We start from the raw sequence: 20,185 nt of genomic DNA, 5'->3' as shown, positions 1-20,185 counted from the left end.
CAAGCTGATGGCATAAGATGTAAGTACAACTCCTCCGGTTTCATATGCAAAACAAATTATTGCGCTAGCTTACACCGTTCAGGTTCTACAGGGATTTAACAATAGTTACGCAAAACGGAGCATGCAGCTCTGACCGGCTTTAAAGGGTTAACAATGACTTTAAAAAAATAATATAAAATAGTGTGCAACACCACTGAAGTTTTTTTTTTTTTTTTAAACTCTCTTTTCAACCAACGGCAGTCACTCCAAATAACTTCTGCTTAGCTTTCCGAGCTTCCCTCGGGTCCTCTTAATCAGCGGTCTCCAACCTTTTTTGCGCCACGGACCGGTTTATGCCCGACAATATTTTCACGGACCGGCCTTTAAGGTGTCGCGGATAAATGAGGGAGGGGCTAATAATCGGCTCAGTCATTTTTAATGATCGTTGAAAGCCCAGATCGTAATCGTGATTAAAATTCGATTAATTGAGCAGCCCTACTGAATATTATGTTACTTATTTATGTGCGAATGTTTAATAACAAAGAACATTAAAACACTACTGTTGGCCACATGTCGGCAAAGTTATGTGACATTAGCGATGTTTGTACCAACTTCGTTAGCCTTTACTTTGAAATATACGCCGTTCAATAGTTGACGTTAGTCTTACAGAGAATGTGATGATTTTATGGATATTTAAAGTAAGCACTGAGACAAATTTAGTAATGCCAACATATTAAAAGAACAATATTTGTCTTTCATATATATGACACAGTTATATATACAGTGTCAAAGAAACCTGTCTTTGAGTGAAGATTGAAGGTGACAGGAAATATAAATAATATAAATAAATGCAGCTTGAATCTTTACTGAAGCTCAGTATTTGAAACAGAGTTCATTCACTGCTGTAATAACTAATAATGATTGAAATTATAACTTTAATATTGGCCATATTATATTTACATTACCAAAGTGAGATGACTTTAGTCTCATGAACAACATTAGCTAATTGTTATTTACTAGTAGGGCTGCCACGATTTGTCGACTAGTCACGATTACGTCGACTATCAAAATCGTCGACGACTGATTTAATAGTCGACGCGTCGTTTGAAACTTTGTACGATCACAAAAGACGCAGGAATAAGTGGCAGGATTTAAGAGTGTAATAACGGACTGAAACAGAAGATGGCAGCATTGCATGTACAAGGATGTCAGCTACCGTTAAACCCCGAAGAAGAAGAAGAAGAAGAAGAAGAAGAAGAAGAAGCAGCAGCTGTGTCCCAGAATTCATAGCGCGGCCCAGCGCAGTTTCCAACAATGGCGGCAGCTAGTTAGTTTTAATGTTACTCTTATTATTCTTTCTGGGTCACAAAATAAACGTTTAACATATTTTCAGGCGAGAATGTAGCTGTGTAAACCTCAAATATCTGCTCAGTTTATCAGGACACCACATATTTTCAAAAGCGCTCCGACGTTTTCGGAGACATCTGTTACCCACTAGCTCGTTAGCGAGCCGGGGGCTAGGCTCACTAGCGCCGTGAGAACACCGGACTCCCCGCAAATCGTTTTCAAACCCACCGCCGTCTTTCGCTACTCAGGTTAAATATATATGAGTCACTTAGATAACTTAAAATGTTATTGTTTGGCTTTTTTTTTTTTAGTATTTTATTTGTTCCTGAGTAAATCAGTTTGTCTGAGATTAAAGTTATAGTTTTTACACAGCTGAATAAACGTCAAGCAGACAGCTGATTATCAGAAGTGTGAGATGCTCCAGAATATACTCCAGTGTCCTGTTATATTTTAGATAGCAAGGAGTTTATTAATCTTCACCGAAACAATCTGCAAATTTCATTAAAATTCAATAAACTATCATCTTGTCTTTATTTTTAGTTAGCACAGACCTTAAACACTTAAAGCTGTAAGCTAATGATAGTTATATAAGAGCAGATGCTGCTGGTTCAATAAGCTGTAGTTTTACGTCTAATGGATGATGATCTGATTAGTCGACTAATCGCAAAAATAATCGGTGACTAGTCGACTATCAAAATAATCGTTTGTGGCAGCCCTATTTACTAGCTAATCATAAATGACTGTTCTGGGCCCTATTTCAGGAAGCCGGTTTAGTGCAAACTCTGAGTAAGTATACCCTGAGTTAACGAAAACTCTGGGTTTTCAGTTTCACAAAGCGAGTTTAGATTAATTCTGAGTGAGTTACTATGACGACACACTCCGTGAAGCTAACCTGCCCCCTAGCAGGTTTACTTCAACTAACCCTGACGTTCTCCGCCTCTTTGTCAGAAACCTGACTGTAGGAAGTGTCAGACATGGCGTGCTCCTTCCTTGAAGAGCCAGTAGATGTTGAAGCCCAAATTCTCCGCAGAGCTCTCCGCCGGGAGAGAGTGATTAGAGCGCGTTCGGTCATTTTATCATTTCCTGATGATTTCCTGTGTGAACGTTACCGTTTTTCAGCACAATCTATAATTTATTTGAATAACATCCTCAGGCCTAATATTGCTCATGTGACACATCGCGGACATGCTCTCAGTTCATTACATATTATTTGTATTGCACTTCGGTTTTTTGCAAACGGGAACTTTCTGTATAATATTGGTGATGCTGAGCACATTTCCAAGGCTACCGTCTGTCGGGCAGTCAGGAATGTTACAGTTGCACTGAAACGTCTCCTGTACTCGTTTGTGGTGTTCCCCGGTCATAGACCCACAAGATTTATCAAAGAGGGATGCCACAAAATTGCAGGTATCAGGATGAACGAAACTTAATTCATGATGTGGTGATATTTGAACTACTACTTAAATTTTACATTTATTTTCACGGTTCCCAGGCGTGATTGGCTGTATAGATGGCACTCACATTCCAATCATTGCTCCTTCAGTAAATGAAGGAGACTATGTGAACAGGAAGTCTTTCCACAGCATTAATGTACAGGTACATAGTTCCCTGTAGCATTTCAAACTAACAAATTATTTCATTATAGTAATGGATGCTAATTTGTGTTCTTTGCACTGTGAAGATCATATGTGATGCTGCCAACATTATCACAAATGTGGAAGCCAACTGCTCAGCCTCTGTGAGTGGTGGTGGTGGAGGACCCCCACCTGTTTTCCAGGCCTCCGCTTTTTTTTCTGTTGGCTATAACGGGTCACATTTGAGCATACAGAGTAAGCAAATATGTACTTGTAATGTGCTCAGATAATTTCAATAAGTGCTTACAGAGGGGAAATTAATGTAGCCTCTAACTGCAATTGATTTACATCGGACAAACAGACCAAGCACTATGGCTCATAATACAATTACACCTTACCTGTTTGGACTATATTTTTATATTTCATTTTTACTTGCTGCCAGGAACGTTTGGGGGCTGTTGGGTTGCACCTGCGCTCACATCACATCATAAAATAAAATGTATAAAATAAAAAATAAAATATAATAAAATAACGTGTTAAATGGGTGGAAATCCCTAGATCAATGTTTAAATTAACACTCACGCATTGACTCTGTCGGCTATGTTCTTTTGCAGCTGAGGCTGTGTTACTTTTTTTCCGCGGAATTTGCATGTTATCGGCATATGCTGCCATCAGAATTTCGGCCTCAAGCGCTGTAAGATACATTGACCGCGCCTTCTTTCCCTCCGTCTCCATGGTGACTCGCTTAATCTGTGCTCCACTAATCAGGGCTTTATGTATCCTCGTGCGCGCTCTTAATTTGGGGTTAAAGCAACTCTGCGTTGACTGAACTAATTGTTATCAGCCTTTCTGAAACCGAATATTCCGAGTTGGACAGTTCAGGGTTACTCAACCCTGAGTATCGTTTTTCATTTTTAGTTTTCTAAACCGGCTTCCTGAAATAGGGCCCAGTACAGAAGTGAAGCCCAATAATCATGATTTCACAGTCCCATGGTCTCAGTCTCAGATTAGGGCTGCCACAAACGATTATTTTGATAGTCGACTAGTCACCGATTATTTTTGCGATTAGTCGACTAATCAGATCATCATCCATTGGACGTACAGCGTACAGCTTATTGCACCAGCAGCATCTGGTCTTATATAACTATCATTAGCTTACAGCTTGAAGTGTTTGTGCTAACTAAAAATAAAGACAAGATGGTAGTTTATTAATTTTTAATGAAATTTGCAGATTGTTTCGGTGAAGTTTAATAAACTCCTTGCTTTCTAAAATATAACAGGACACCGGAGTATATTCTCCAGCGTCTCACACTTCTGATAATCAGCTGTCTGCTTGACAGTTTTAGCTGTGCAAAAACTATAACTTTAATCTCAGCCAAACCGATTTACTCAGGAACAAATAAAATACTAAAGAAAGCCAAACAATAACATTTTTAAGTTATCTAAGTGACTTATATATATGTTTAACCTGACTAGCGAAAGACGGCGGTGGGTTTGAAAACGATTTGCCGGGAGTCCGGTGTTCTCACGGCTCTAGTTAGCCTTGCCCCCGCCTAGCTAACGAGCTAGTGGGTAACAGACGTCTCCGAAAACGTCGGAGCGCTTTTGAAAATATGTGGTGTCTTGATAAACTGAGCAGATATTTGAGGTTTACACAGCTACATTCTCGCCTGAAAATATGTTAAACGTTTATTTTGTGACCCAGAAAGAATAATAAGAGTAAAGTTAAAACTAACTAGCTGCCGCCATTGTTGACAACTGCGCTGGGCTGCGCTATGAATTCTGGGACACAGCTTCTTCTTCTTCGGGGTTTAACGGCAGCTGGCATCCTTGTACATGCAGTGCTGCCATCTTCTGTTTCAGTCCGTTATTACACTCTTAAATCCTACTACTCATTCCTGCGTCCTTTGTGATCTTACAAAGCTTCAAACGATGCGTCGACTATTAAATTAGTCGTCGACGATTTTAATAGTCGACATAATCGTGACTAGTTGACTAATCGTGGCAGCTCTATCTCAGATACTTATCAAATCAAAGCTCATGTAGAAACAAACAAACAAATGAACAAAAGATTTTCTCCTTCATTTCTTTCAAACAAAGCTGTATGAAACGTTTCCAGCTGTTAGTGTCATGGTTGCTAGGCAACCTGAGCAGCGCGACGGAGGCTTGACCGTCCCATTTCACAAGCCTCTCACTTCCGGCCTTAGCGGTCTTTGAGTACGCGGCCCTTGTGGACTGTTAAGGCTGCGTACTTTAAGGCTGCAGACCCTGAATTGGGATACAGCCATTGTTTCCAGTAGTGAGAAAGTGACAGTCACAGACTGTCTCCATTTGTTTGCGATATGTGAGCTGTGTTAGCAGAGCTTAACAATTACATAAGGATTTGTCTTAAACTCATGTATCACATTTACTTCACCCATTTCCTCTTTCTTTGACTTGCCCATAAGACCTTACATTTTGATCATTTGCCCACAGCCTTTAAGTCAAAAAAGATGTTTTAAACAGGGTCACTAGACTGAACGTTTTTTCCCCTCTACCCCCAATCTCAAACACAATATAAAATTTCATGTGGTTGGGCTAAACAAATCCCCCAATTACAATATTAGTTAAAAATATCTTGTTGTTAAAAGCATATGTACAGAATACTGTTATTGTTGATGTAATTTTAATGTTTCTCTGAAATGGGTCTCTTGTAAATGAAACATTGAGTCTCAATGGGAAAGTTGTCTTTATGAAATATATACGCAAGCTATTGCAAATAATTGACATCTGAGAACCTATTAGTATGAAAAGACTAATTTATATCCTCTTATCATTTCAAGGTTCCTATACAAGAAAGACAGAAACCAAACAGTGAACTAGGACACTCCTGACTTACACAGCAGTTGATATCACTTCAGGCCTGTTTTTCTATTCAAACCAAAGCATTCATAACATAATGCCAAAAGTAATTTGTCTCACTGTTTGTTTGTTTTTTTATTGCATGCCAAAGATTATCAGAAGCCCAGATCTTTTTCCTGCATAAACAAAAGACATTACATCTACTTTGCATCTTATACACAGCCCTGTAAGAGAAACCCCATTAGCCTCTGGCATGGCATTCACCAACTTCTGTCATTACCTTTCTTTACTTAATCTACATGCACACATAATATCAATCTTTAAATGTTTGCTTTTGCCTTTGTTTTCTGTAACATAATATATTTAATCCTCTTAACTTTTAAATCCAAAGATCGATCTTTGTTCACAAAGACACTTTTTTTTAAACTTGATTTAAAGTCTTTTTTTTCCACATCTTACATATTTTTCAGTGGCACCAGGAAGATGAGCAGTTAGCTTGTAGTCTGTTAGTAAACACTGCAGGGTCACATTTTTTAATTTTTCACAGTCTATGGTATGTGCCTTCTAAATACACAGGATGTTGTGCAGTAGGGAGACATTTCCTTGTTTTTCTTGAGAAAAGACATTTTTAAACTAATTATGCTGGGATGGATACAGAGTACAAGACTGCACTGAACTAATACCGAACCCATTAAAAAAAATGAAAAAACAAATACAATCTTGTCATTCATATCTGTACTCACCTATAGTACCGAGACTGGAGGTACGTGGAACACACTGCTTTGGACACGTGACTGGCTGAGCCAAAGTCTATCACCTTCACCCTGTAGGGTTGCCTCACTGGGTCCACCAGCATTATGTTCTCTGGTTTAAGATCTGCATGAATCAGACCCATGCTTTTTAACTTTTTCAGAGCTGTAGCTACCTGTTGTAGCACAGGTCTGATCACTTTCAGGGGCAGTGGGCTGAACTTATTTTGCTTCAGGAAATCATACAGGTTCCGTTCAAGCATCTCAAATACCAGGCAGGTGTGACTGCGGTGCTGAAAGCATTCAAAGGCTCGCACCAGGTTGTGCTCATCTGCATTCTCTCCACTCAGACGAGCAAGGATGCCAACTTCAATTTGACCCTGCCTTGCATATGAAGGGTGATTTTTCAGGATCTTGACAGCCACTACCTCACCTGTGCCCCTCTTCCAGCACTTCACTACCTGACCAAATGTGCCACGTCCCAAGAAATCCAGCACTTCATAAGTATTCTTCATGGAACAGAGGACTTCATGCTGCACAACCTGATAGTCTCCATCCACTCCTCCCGTCCCTCCTGCTGCCCCTACAGCCCCATGCCCTACACCCTGTTTGGAGGGGCCCGCTCCAGCCCCCACAGCCGCTGGGGCTGTCATGGCTGCGTTCCCCACAGTCGTCGTTTGCAACATGGCAGGCAACATTGACAGTTCCTCCACAATCTGCATGGTGCTCCTTCGGTTATCCAGCTCCTCACTTTTACGTTTCAGCCCACATCGCTGAGAGCTGTCAGCTGAGTTCAAACCTCCACAGTTCTCTTCTCTGTCGCCCTCTTCCTCTTCACCTCCCTCACCACCCTCTCCCCTTCCTCCTCCTCCTGCCCCTGTTGCTCCACTGCTGCTCCCACTTGCTATGTCTGTCTGCTGCTGTTGCTGCTCCTTGTCCTGTGACTGGACAACCCCTGCTTCTCTTTGCTGCTGGGCCACAAATGGGCCTGGTGCTCCACCACCTCTTTTACCGGACTGTTGTCTCTGTACACCACGCACCACGACCGTCTGCACCGGGTACTCTTGTCTTCCACGCACTTTCAGGCCCACTGCCAAGTCTCGGTTCACAAACGAGTGGGCTTGTTTCGTTGGATGCACAATGCCAAAGGTTCTGCTGTTCAGAAAAGTCCGTGGGTGTGCCCTCTCATGGTACACACAGCTGCTGGGCTCAACTTTGAGTTTCTTCACACTGCTAAAGGCACTTGTCTGGGTTTGATAAACGTGTGGTGGGTAGACCAAGACTTGTGAGGCCATACCTGTGGAGAACAAAGAATAGAAAGAATTTAATTAGATCCACAGCAAATAATGTTGTCCATTTTTGTCATGTTACCACAAAAAAAGAGCAATTAAGCACACTTGAACTCAACTTTAGAATCTGTCAAAAAAAAAAAAGAAAAAAAAAAAAGAAAATACATGCCAAATTTCCCAGAGCATTTTTCTCTTTGCTTGGTCAAGGGCTAGACTAACTTACTTTGAGTGCACAAAAACTGACCCATGGCACCAGTCTAATTTTGCTGTTGTCTCACCCCTCCTTGATGACAGTGCAATGAGTTGTTCACCACTAACAACAACCCACCCATGACCACATCCACATATGTTATACGGTTCAGAGAAAGATTGTTGTAGTGGACGACATCAGAACACCTTCACCGTTCTGCACTATCCCACCAACACCTCCACATAGCAGATGACTAACTTCTCAAAGGTTTGCCGGACCTTTTCCTGCCATTTCCATGCATCCTACTGCAGGTCTCTAGGCAACCAATGGAGAGGGAGCGAGTTTGAGAGACAGATAAACATAAGAATAAAGTTATATAGCAACATCAATCCCACATGTCCAATTGTCTAAGAGTGGCTTATTCTTTTTTTCCCCCCATCATTTGTGTATGTTTGTGAGTGAGGGTAAAGCACTTAGAACTCACAGAAACCTGCATAGTTAAAATATTCTGAAACTAAACTATGTGGAAAAAGAAACAAAAGTAAACAGTATAACAAATTTCAGAATTCTAGTTACCTCTAACATGCTGCACCCCCATGACCTACTTTCATGTTGGACCACATTGATTGAGATGCATGCTTCTGGACTCCAAAGACTTTAATACTTCTATTGACACTACATTTAAAAGAAGCATGTTCATCTAAATACAAAATTGGACAAATATTATTAAATGCTCTAAATGCTAAACAGGAGCACTGTTACTCTTAATGTCTTATCTCCAACTAACTGAAAAAGATCAATCAAAAAACAAGAAGTGTACACAGCTTAGACAGGTATGGGCTGTTTGGTCCCTCTGTAATATCTCCTTAAATAAATATCCCTGATGGAAAGCCTACTTGTGTTGTTGTGATAACACTAGCACTGTGCGCCATCCCTCTGACTCTATTCTGAGCAACGCGATAAGGTCAACCTATTCTGTTGGCAGCTCTCTGCACAATCACAACTTGCGTTTCTATTTGGTGGGACCATTTACCGTCTTTTTAGTAAGAAGCACTTTATCACATTTATCCCAAATAGGGCTCAATAGAAAAAAAGAAAGAAAAAGATAACAACAATAAGAGTCCAAAAAGCAAGTGTCCTGAGATCCACTGTAAAAGAAGTGACATAAGGACTCTACTTTTAGACTTCAAACCAAAATGAACTTGTAATGGTGTTCATTAGACTTGGGTAGGTTAAAGTTAAGAAGCTGTAATTATATAATCATTGTTTAATGTTGTTAACAATTATTTTGATAGTCGACTAGTCACCGATTATTTTTGCGATTAGTCGACTAATCAGATCATGCATCCATTGGACGTAAAACGTACAGCTTATTGCACCAGCATGCATCTGCTCTTATATAACTATCATTAGCTTACAGCTTTAAGTGTTTAAGGTAGGGCTGCTCGATTATGGCAAAAATGATAATCACGATTATTTTCACTGAAATTGAGATCTCGATTATTTGACGATATTTATTTAACCCTTTAAGACCTACCATAGAACCAAGTCCACCAGAGCTCATATTATTTTTTTTTTGTTGTAGTGTCATTTGTGGGAGCATTTCAAGTTGCTATACATCAATACAACTGTTATAGCCCATATTTTAATATTTATTTTATTTTAATAATATGTATGCATTAAGTCAATAGTAACTACATTAATTGCAAAAAAGTGCAATAAACTACCAAAAAATTGAAAATCGTTTGTTTTGTTTTTACATATATTTCTACTTGGAAAATTTAAGAGGTTTATCCCTCAAAACTTTAAATACAAAAAAGTTGCAAAAAATAACAACAGGAAATTTATTTTGAGTGTCTTCATAGTTTTATTTTGGAGATAAAGCAATTTTTATATACTGCGGGAAAAACAAAAAAACAATCCTATGATGCAAATTTGCAAAGAAAACAGCATGTGCATCAAAATAAACTATTTCCAGCAGTGCAATTCGAGTTCTAAGCATCCCAGCAACTATTCAGAAAAGTCAAATATGACTTATAAAAACACCAGTATAGGCTTTTAAGGCCTATACTTTAAGGCGTCACTTCCGGTTTCGGGCAGGAAATGGCGGACATGCGATAGTTCGCGCTGACGTCTGTTTCAATGTGGGAAGTGTTAGGAACAGCTGATCGGATCGGCAAAGCGTGTTTCTGGAATATTATGTTTTTGTTCCTGCAAGCGCTTTTTATGCAATTTTTGCAAAGCTTTATGTGGAAGGAAACCGTGACAGAGGACAAGCCGATGGCATAAGATGTAAGTACAACTCCTCTGGTTTCATATGCAAAAAAAATTATTGCGCTAGCTTACGCGGTTCCGGTTCTACAGGGATTTAAAAATAGTTAGCAAAACCGCTCTGACCGGCTTGAAGGGTTAACAATAACAATGTATTGAATAATGACTTTAAAAAATATAAATTAGTGTGCAAATACTGATAACAGTGCAAATGTTTGCAATATAAAAAAATAAATGAAAAATGTAAACATCTATGTTTAGTGAACTTTGCAGTGTTGCTCTGTGGTGCAGCTACGACACCGTAGCAAAGTTTACACACTGTGTCTACTTGATCCACGTCTGACTCCGCGAACCCATAATGTTTCCCCACCACTGAAGTTTTTTTTTTTTTTTTTTTTTTTTAACCTCTCCTCTCCAAATAACTTCTGCTTAGCTTTCCGAGCTTCCCTCGGGTCCTCTTAATTGTTGTGACCCGTGTTCGAAATGCAGAGAGGTGCGCTCGATTTGCCACACGGAGCAGCGTGAGAATAAAGCATGAGGGGCTAATAATCGGCTCAGTCATTTTTAATGATCGTTGAAAGCCCAGATCGTAATCGTGATTAAAATTCGATTAATTGAGCAGCCCTAATTTTTAGTGCTAACTAAAAATAAAGACAAGATGATAGTTTATTAAATTTTAATGAAATTTGCAGAATGTTTCGGTGGAGTTTAAAAAACTCAGCCATCTACTCCTTGCTATCTAAAATATAACAGGACACTGGAGTAAATTCTCAAGCATCTCACACTTCTGATAATCAGTTGTCTGCTTGACGTTTATTCAGCTGTGTAAAAACTATAACTTTAATCTCAGCCAAACCGATTTACTCAGGAACAAATAAAATACTGAAAAAAGCCAAACAATAATATTTTTAAGTTATCTAAGTGACTTATATATCATATTTAACCCGAGTAGCGATAGACGGCGGTGGGTTTGAAAACGATTTGCCGGGAGTCTGGTGTTCTCATGGGCTCTAGTGAGCCTTGAACCCCGGCTAGCTATAGAGCTGGTGGGTAACAGACGCCTCCGAAAACGTCAGAGCGCTTTTGAAAATATGTGGTGTCTTGATAAACTGAGCAGATATTTGAAGTTTACACAGCTACATTCTCGCCTGAAAATATTTTAAACGTTTATTTTGTGACCCAGAAAGAATAATAAGAGTAATATTAAAACTAACTAGCTGCCGCCATTGTTGGAAACAACAACATTCATAGCAGGGCCGTGCTATGAATTCTGGGATAGGTTGGGCCACAAAGTATACACCCGACCCATCCTTCAAATCTGGGGAAATGAAGGCCGCATTTCTCGGCCACATTTGTTGGCGTCTTTGAATTTGGACAGTCTTAGTCGTGTCGCTGTAACGTAATCGGGGGCTTAATGTTGTTAACGCGATTTAAAGTATCCCAGGTGAGACCTCCAAGACTTACTTTAGCACTTGCAAAAATACTATATTATTTTTTCTCTATTCATCAACCACACTAGGTCTATATTTTATTTGCTTTTACACATATACTGATCTGTCCCAGATACGCAGGTTAGTTTATTTACAATTACTGTTTCAGAGTTGTTTCTGCACACAGGGCTCAAGTTTCCAGGGGGTCAAAAGCACAAGTGACACACCCAAACTAACTGCAAGATACTTGAAGTTCAAACTCAAGACTAATGTCAATTTATGAACACTTCCTATTAGTCACCTGTGTAACCAAATACTTCCCAACACAATGAAAAATGCATTGGTAGATCAATTCTTACTCTTATCGAACCCATCTTTGAGCTCCATTTTTATGAATCCTGTACAGAAGTGGACAACATTACAAAAGGATGACCTCCGTGTTTCCACTGTTTGTTTAACAACTATGCAAGTATTCCAAATGTAACCACATGCAACCACTAAACATACAATGTAGCGATTCACAGCAAAAAACAAAAACAAAACACCACTGACATTTCTGAGACCATTATTCAGTCAAGTTTTACACTGTTTAGCCAGCATGATCACAATATTCTTCCTGACCCTCATATGAAATACTTATACTTTCAGTTTCAGCTTTGTGCATTGTGATTTGAGACATTAATTGATGGGAGTCCCAAGACAGGAGACAGCACTTCGAGCCCAACTGAACAATTAGGATGTCTGGATTTGGATGTGAGCTTCCAGTAATTTCAATCTAGAACTCGATTTCAAAGGAAACTAAGATTGATTTAATTTGGATGCCTACAAAATTACAATCACTATATAAAGTAAGTTGGAGGAGCATACCACAAGGCTGTAAAAGCAGACAGCCTTAGTTGTCAAGGCTAATGATCTAAGGCAAGAAATGGCAGCTGCTGCTATTATTACCATCTGAATCCAGATACTCCCCTGGTCAGCTGTGACGCTCCTCCTGTGGCATTACATTACATCCTTCAAAGCTGCAGAACCTTTTCAGCAAGCATGAGCTGCTAAGTAATTGCTCACATTTAAACTTTTGACCCCGAGCTACTCAAAATTAAATGGAAAAGAAAATAAACACTAGACAGCTGGCCAAAAGGAACAAATGGTACTGACTGAAGTCATAATAGGTGAGATGACAGATTAAGACCGTCAGTGTTTTGCAGAAGATAACAACATGACAATTTTTTTTAAATTTCAGATTTTGAATATGAAGGCTATATACAAGCACTAATCTTCTTTCAAAAACCCTGTGTTCACTTAAACGTAAATTTAAACATTTGTTTTACTATGAATGCCATCCAACATGATGTTCATCAATATTTTTTTCCACAGCTATCATTTCCTCTTCTGAGTATTATTTTTATTCTTTATAATCAGATAAGAACAGAAATGGTACAGCTTAACATCGAGTGACACTAATGACTTTTTTTTTTTAATAACGATGCAGCTTAGGACACCTCAACAATCATGTAAACATAAAAGTGCTGCAGGAAGAGAATTGGGAACTATACACGCTATTTGTGGCAGTTCACACACCATTAGCAACAATAACAGCATAAATTCTTCTGTGCTTTAAAAATGTTGTATTGCGATATCGTTGCTATAGCAATTAGGGCTGCCACAAACGATTATTTTGATAGTTGACTAGTCACCGACTATTTTTGCAATTAGTCGACTAATCAGATCATGCATCCATTGGACGTAAAACGTACAGCTTATTGCACCAGCATGCATCTGCTCTTATATAACTATCATTAGCTTACAGCTTTAAGTGTTTAAGGTATGTGCTAACTAAAAATAAAGACAAGATGATAGTTTATTAAATTTTAATGAAATTTGCAGGTTGTTTCGGTGGAGTTTAATAAACTCGGCCATCTGCTTCTTGCTATCTAAAATATAACAGGACATCGCAGTATATTCTCGAGCATCTCACACTTCTGATAATCAGTTGTCTGCTTGACGTTTATTCAGCTGTGTAAAAACTATAACTTTAATCTCAGCCAAACCGATTTACTCAGGAACAAATAAAATACTGAAAAAAGCCAAACAATAATATTTTTAAGTTATCTAAGTGACTTATATATCATGTTTAACCTGAGTAGCGAAAGACGGCGGTGGGTTTGAAAACGATTTGCTGGGAGTCCGGTGTTCTCATGGGCTCTAGTGAGCCTTGAACCCCGGCTAGCTATCGAGCTGGTGGGTAAGCGCTCCGAAAATATGTGGTGTCTTGATAAACTGAGCAGATATTTGAGGGTTGCACAGCTACATTCTCGCCTGAAAATATGTTAAACATTTATTTTGTGACCCAGAAAGAATAACAAGAGTAATATTAAAACTAACTAGCTGCCGCCATTGCTGGAAATTGAGCAGGGCCGCGCTATGAATTCTGGGATAGGTTGGGCCATGAAGTATACACCCGACCCATCCTTCAAATCTAGGGAAATGAAGGCCGCATTTGTCTGAGTCTTCGAATTTGGACAGTCTTCATTGTGGCGCCTACAAATGCGGGCACAGGAGGATCCGATTCCTGAATTTGGACACAGCTACGACACCGGACACTGCTTCTTCTTCGAGGTTTAACGACAGCTGGCATCCTTGCACATGCAGTGCTGCCATCTTCTGTTTCAGTCCATTATTACACTCTAAAATCCTACTACTTATTCCTGCGTCTTTTGGGATCTCACAAAGCTTCAAACGACACGTCGACTATATTAGTCGTCGACGATTTTAATAGTTGAGGTAATCGTGACTAGTCGACTAATCGTTGCAACCCTAATAGCAATGCCATGGATTTGCGTTCCCTAGGGCACACAACAATGAGACAAGTTTGGATAAGACACGATGAACGCATTTCACCACTTTAGACAAAAACACACCAACAAGTACAACCAGGCTATGACAGAGGAGATGCTAGCAGCTGAAGATGTGCGACCCAAATATAAACAAATATAACAGCACTCAATACAACAGAGAGACCAAGCAGTGGCTGGCAATTACTGATGCAATTACACAGTGGAAAAAAAATAGAGCTTTAAGTAGCTTTAAGCTTGACCCACAATCTAAAATAGCAAATATTTTTTAGTTTTATTATTATTATTATTATTATTATTAAGTACAGGCTCCTGGCAAGTTAAAAGGATATTTATTTTAATTACTTTATATTGTTATATAATTGTTATAAGTGTTAAGCAGTCTTTTTATGCGCTTACTTAAAATTTCTAATAAAAAAAAGTTCAGTAATTTTGTTCCCTATATTGTCACAAATATCACAAATTTTCTTAAAAATTGCAATATAATTTTACGACTATATCGCCGACCTCTAGTGTGGCTGTTTGTCATATAGCATATCAAAACATCATTCCAACATTCTGTTAGGAAGCTCTGCTTACTGTACCAAAATCAAAAACAAACAAACAAAGAAAAAAAAAATCTGTAAAACAGAAGTCCTTTTATATATAAATATTTGACTAAATCAGCTACAGTTTTTAAACAAAACTGAACCATATAAACTTTTTATTCTAGTGGGGAACAGTGTAACACCAAGCATAAACACCAGTCCTCTTCAAAACACACGATTCAAGTCTGATGACTAATAACAGATAATAATTATACTTATTATGAATTGGCAGAAAGTGGTAACATTTAATCCCTTGTGTCTTTTTTCTCCATCTTGATCTACCGAAGTTTAAACAACAGTGTTGCTTAAAAAAATTTTTCAAGTAGTTGCATTTCTTGTCAGATGTGCTACCGGCAGTTGTAACAAAATAATTTCCCAAATATTAGATAAATAAAGTATTTCTCATTCTTAAGACCAACTTTAAAGAACAAACTCGTTATGGCTACTTTTTACCAAACAGGACCCAGAATATGAATGTTTATGCATGAAACAAAAACAGACATGTTCTCATCAGATGATGAAGGTAAATACAGATGGTCATTGTGGAAATAAAAACACCTACTTTGAACCAACCCAACTTTCTGCTTTTGCCATATAAGCTTGAGAATTAAACAGTCATTGCTGTTTTATATTGCAGGCCTACAGCCTCACAGCACAGTGTGGTGCTGTGTCTCGTGAACTTGATCTTGTATGCTCATTAGATAAAAAGCCTCTCCATTTCCTAAAGCATGTGACCTCATGATTTCTCAACTGTGAACTTATGACTATCATTTAGCAGTCTTCTTGTTGAAATAGCTCCAGTTAGTAGGCAATGCGCAGTATAGTTAACTATTACAATGAAGAGATTCATTATGGTGTCAATTACAGAGCAATCCCCCATTTTTTCCATTCACTTCATTCATTCTCTTAAAAATTACCCACTGCCTTATTGCATCTTGTGAACTAAGTTACACAAGAAAATACTACTGACAAAAATAAGAATTTACTTCTATCAGGTAATCGTTTATCATAGCCACCCACAAGGTCTTACACTCATTAAGCCATTATAGACTAGAAGAGAGTTATTTTACCTCTCCACTTTCTGAACAAAAGCAACTGAAATGTAAATAAAATAAAGGTTTTGACCAGATCACTGGTAATTATCCCCTGTGAGCTGTAATAGATGTTTACTTTTGAGATAACACACAGTTACCACCCAACACTTCTGCAATTCAGTCTACATCACAGCTTCTTCATGTCATGGTGGTCTCTTACGTACACACTCAATCACTCCGTTTCGTTTATGCTAGGAAGCACTAATGTAACAAAGTGTTCTGCAGGTTACCTCTGTGGTGGCCATCTTGTTTTCCCAGTAAAGAGGAGGCCAATTGCAGCTCTTTTATAGGCCAGTCTGAATTGAGAAGGCGTGGTCTTTAGAGTATTTAAAGTGGGCAGGAAATGGATTGGGGGCCATTTTGAGAAGATGCTGTCTGTATGTGCATGATATTGGCAAGAGACAATAAAGCAATTACTTCAGTTAAGATAGAGTGAAGACTGATGTTTCCCTCACCACATCTCTCTGTGTAACCGTTTACTACCTCATGTCTGTACCCACACCTCAAGATAACATCACCCAAGAACCGGTCTTTAAGCTTGCCACAGTGCAAAACAGATAACCAGTTGCCCCAGGTTTAGTAGATATGTGCAGTCATTATTCCCTCACTCACCAACCAAAATTGCTCACTAATACCAATTACTGTAAGGTAAACCACTAGTTATGTTATTTACTGGCCTGACTTTCATCTGTCATTACTGCCATCATTGCCACCCACAGCCATGCATTAGTGGCCTTTCTATGCTACTGATAAAGTGAAGAACACAGACATAATCAGCAGACAAGAGTATCGAGGGGAGAAAAAAAATTCACAAAAAAATAGCAGTGCAGTGCTGAAGTTTACTCTGAGTCTCACAAGTGCTCACTGGTGGTAACGTCACCAAGGTATTATAATAGGCTGTGAAACTTAAAGACTAGTTTATCTAAGTTACTCATAACCAAATGAGCAACACATTACTGGATAGTCACTTGATGCTATTTACATCAGACAAGTGTTACTGGCAATGTAAAAAGAAAAAGAAACTGTAAGGCAGGGAAAGTACATTAGCTTTACAAGCCACAGTCTGGGTATTGAATTTCTCTGAGTTTTAAAAGGAGAAGGAACCTCACTATGGCTGCCGCCACATAAATAGCTGGCTGTTCAAATAATCTTGCCTACAATTACACAGCACACTTTAATTTTGCTGGATCACACAAAGGAACTCACTTATACGTCCTAATCTTTATATTTAACACAAAACCACCACAGTCAATGCGGCAAAACACCAAGCAGATCATTACAGATATACTGTATGATTAACTTGATACTTTGGGTTCTTAAACCTTTTTTCTTCCAACGTGTTTATGCCTGCTGACAAAAACAGCTTCATATTTTTGGTCCAGGAAAACGCAAGTCTGGGTGCACTTCAATGAGCTGTTGTTAGTATTCTATCTTGAAAGGGTTTTTTTCTAGATCATCATTACCGAAAAACATAAACGTCTGAAAATGACAGAGACACTTCAAATGCTTCATCACAATTAGACTTCCAGTTAACTACAAGTTAACAACACGTGGCACTGCCATACATCTGGTACAAATTTAAACCAAAAAGTATGACTGGGTTGTACATAAAGTCTGCTTATTTTTGCCATGCCTGATTATGATAAAGTATTAACATTATTGGACAATCTTTGACTAGCATATGTTAGCTGACTCACAGGCGAAACCCAATGTAACCTTAACTAACACAGCACTCACTACTTAAGTCACACGATCCTTATCGTCCAGTTAGAGTTAGTTAACAGAACAAACGATTGCAGTTTCCAAAGCTAAACGAGTCGACCTTGAGTTAAAAGAAATCAACTGGTCGCCGTGACAACACTGAAAACAGCAAACGCGTCAGTGTTGGCACTCACGCCAATAATTTGCACATAATAACACTGCAGTTTGACTAAAAGAGAAAATTAATTCAGGTTTAACCAATCAAATATCCAAAGTGCTGGGGGAACTACCTGCGCACGAAAGGTACGCTTACATATTGGGTTATAAAGGCAAAAGCTCGCTAGCTAAGTTTGTAGCTAAGTTGTCACTTAGTATTGCGTCACATTTAGACTACCATTTCAAAGGTTAGGCTAAATAAACACCACAGAAAAATAGCCTTCCCACCACCCCGCTGCTTACCTTCACATAGAGTCACTATAAGTATAATCCAGGGCTTCTCTGAACATGTTATGGACTTATAAATCCATACCATGTACAGTTCGCCTGCATTGCTGCCATCTTGTCCTAGACGACAGGAAGGGAGAGCTCGCTCTCGGTAACGCCACCATCTCCCACATTTTAAACACTAAATAACTCTTGCATATGAGCTTCCAGAAACACCACACCGAACCCACGTCGTAGCTACGCAATTCAAGCGCGTCTCCGTCTTCTTTGGGCAGCGTTGCCCATCTCTGTAAAGGGTGTCCGTTACCCTGTCTAGACGCACCGCTCCGCGGGCCTGCCAGCCTCTAACATGTCTCTTTTCTCTAGGAACTGGATGCGAATGTTTGCGAACTGACGGCATTGGCCAGTCCAGATTAAACGATTACAGAGCAGGTGCAAAGATGGGGGATTCACTGGTTCGTTTCTGGGAAGTCGGTTAGACAGAAAACAGTACACTACAATGGGGAGCTTTTTTTTTCATAAAAAGAAATAAGGTATACTGAAAATTACTGACAACATACATGATAAAGACAAAGGGGGTGAGAAGGATGAGAGGAACAAAAGAATGAACACAGAGATGTAGCTTACATTTGAAGTATAATAAAGCACAGGCAAAGTGTTAATGCAATACTATAGTCCCCCTTCGGGTTTTGCCAGGATGAGATGGATATATAGCTAACATCAATAAATGACAATGTGAAATACAATTTCCAACTTTTGGTTACATATATTCAGAATAATAACAATAAAGTTTGAATTGTTAATGTGATTGCTTCATGATTTGTTCCTCTAGTAAAGTGTCAGCAGCATACTTACTATAGCCTAGTAAAGTTAGAAGAAAATAATAAAAATAGAATATGAAAATGTACAATCCAAAGGCAGCAGCATCCTCTTTTTAGCCACCCTTCTATCATGTGTTCTAAAAATAAGCTAGCTAGTACTTACTCTAGGCTTCACATTGACACAACCCCTAATGCCCCAGATAGAAGGTGCTTAACCGATTGTCCAAGCACATCTTCATTCCACTCCTGACTTTTTTTCCCTTTTATCTTAATTTGTACTGCTCGCCTGATCTGCTGTGAAAAGACCAGCAATAACAGTTTTTTTTTTTTCTAATTCTGATCCTGGAAGAGATATGAAATCTAGATCAATATGATGAAAGGTAGGACTAGTGATACCAAAAACATGCTGACTAGCCTTCAAAGGAAATACAAGCTGAAATCTACTACTCAGACAGGCAGGAGGCACCCAGCTGGCAAAAAAGCTGCCCATAAGCCCCTTGTGTCTGAGTCGACCAGCTATAATGTAATCCACCAAAAGGCATTTGTCTTTGTCAGTCCTCATCTGTCCTCACCCGAGTCACACACAACAAATCACAGAGCCTGCCCGGTCAGCTGGAAAACAGGTGTGAACACCTCTTGTCTAACTTGGTTTATCTTGGGTGAGGACAGCTGGGATGATAATGGGGGTAATCAGAAGAACCCACATGTGCAGAAGGCCCCGTATATCAATTCCTTTAGCACTGAAGACCGAACACGGCGTTGCTGTTGCTGAAATAGTTTGTATGGACGAAAGAAGAAGAAAAAAAAGGTAGCAGTCTACTCGTGATCTGGCTCTGTGGTCTTTTGCTTTGGTCTGCTTGGATTTTGCCAGACGGTTATATGAAAGTGCGCGCTCTCGATGGTTATCGTTTGTCTCCCCCTATTGGCCAGTGAGGTGGCCAGCAGTCTGCAGCACAAAACAAGCTTTGTTTTACTGATTGCCATATCTTCTGCAATTTCAGTAAACAGCGGATTTG

At 39.2% G+C, this 20,185-nt stretch overlaps 1 protein-coding gene across 2 annotated transcripts in view; it reads right to left on the bottom strand.

Annotated features, from left to right (window-relative positions):
- The window catches only part of hipk3b (homeodomain interacting protein kinase 3b), a 48,934-nt gene extending 30,211 nt beyond the window's left edge, over positions 1 to 18,723 (bottom strand). The window contains exons 1-2 of one of the 2 annotated variants that reach the window (XM_004539422.6): positions 18,364 to 18,723; positions 6,485 to 7,787 (exon numbers count right to left, since the gene is read on the bottom strand). In XM_004539422.6, the coding sequence (XP_004539479.1) occupies positions 6,485 to 7,787; positions 18,364 to 18,436 (1,376 nt within the window). In that variant the 5' untranslated portion in view covers positions 18,437 to 18,723. The remainder of the gene's footprint in view (positions 1 to 6,484; positions 7,788 to 18,363) is intronic. The other variant, XM_004539421.6, reaches the window with a different exon arrangement.
- Positions 18,724 to 20,185: the final 1,462 nt, after the last annotated feature.

This window comes from Maylandia zebra, linkage group LG1 (assembly GCF_041146795.1).
Source record: "Maylandia zebra isolate NMK-2024a linkage group LG1, Mzebra_GT3a, whole genome shotgun sequence".
In the NCBI taxonomy this organism is placed as follows: domain Eukaryota; kingdom Metazoa; phylum Chordata; class Actinopteri; order Cichliformes; family Cichlidae; genus Maylandia; species Maylandia zebra.
The sequence above is the reverse complement of the archived record's forward strand: the minus strand, read 5'-3'. Positions and strand labels throughout refer to the sequence as shown.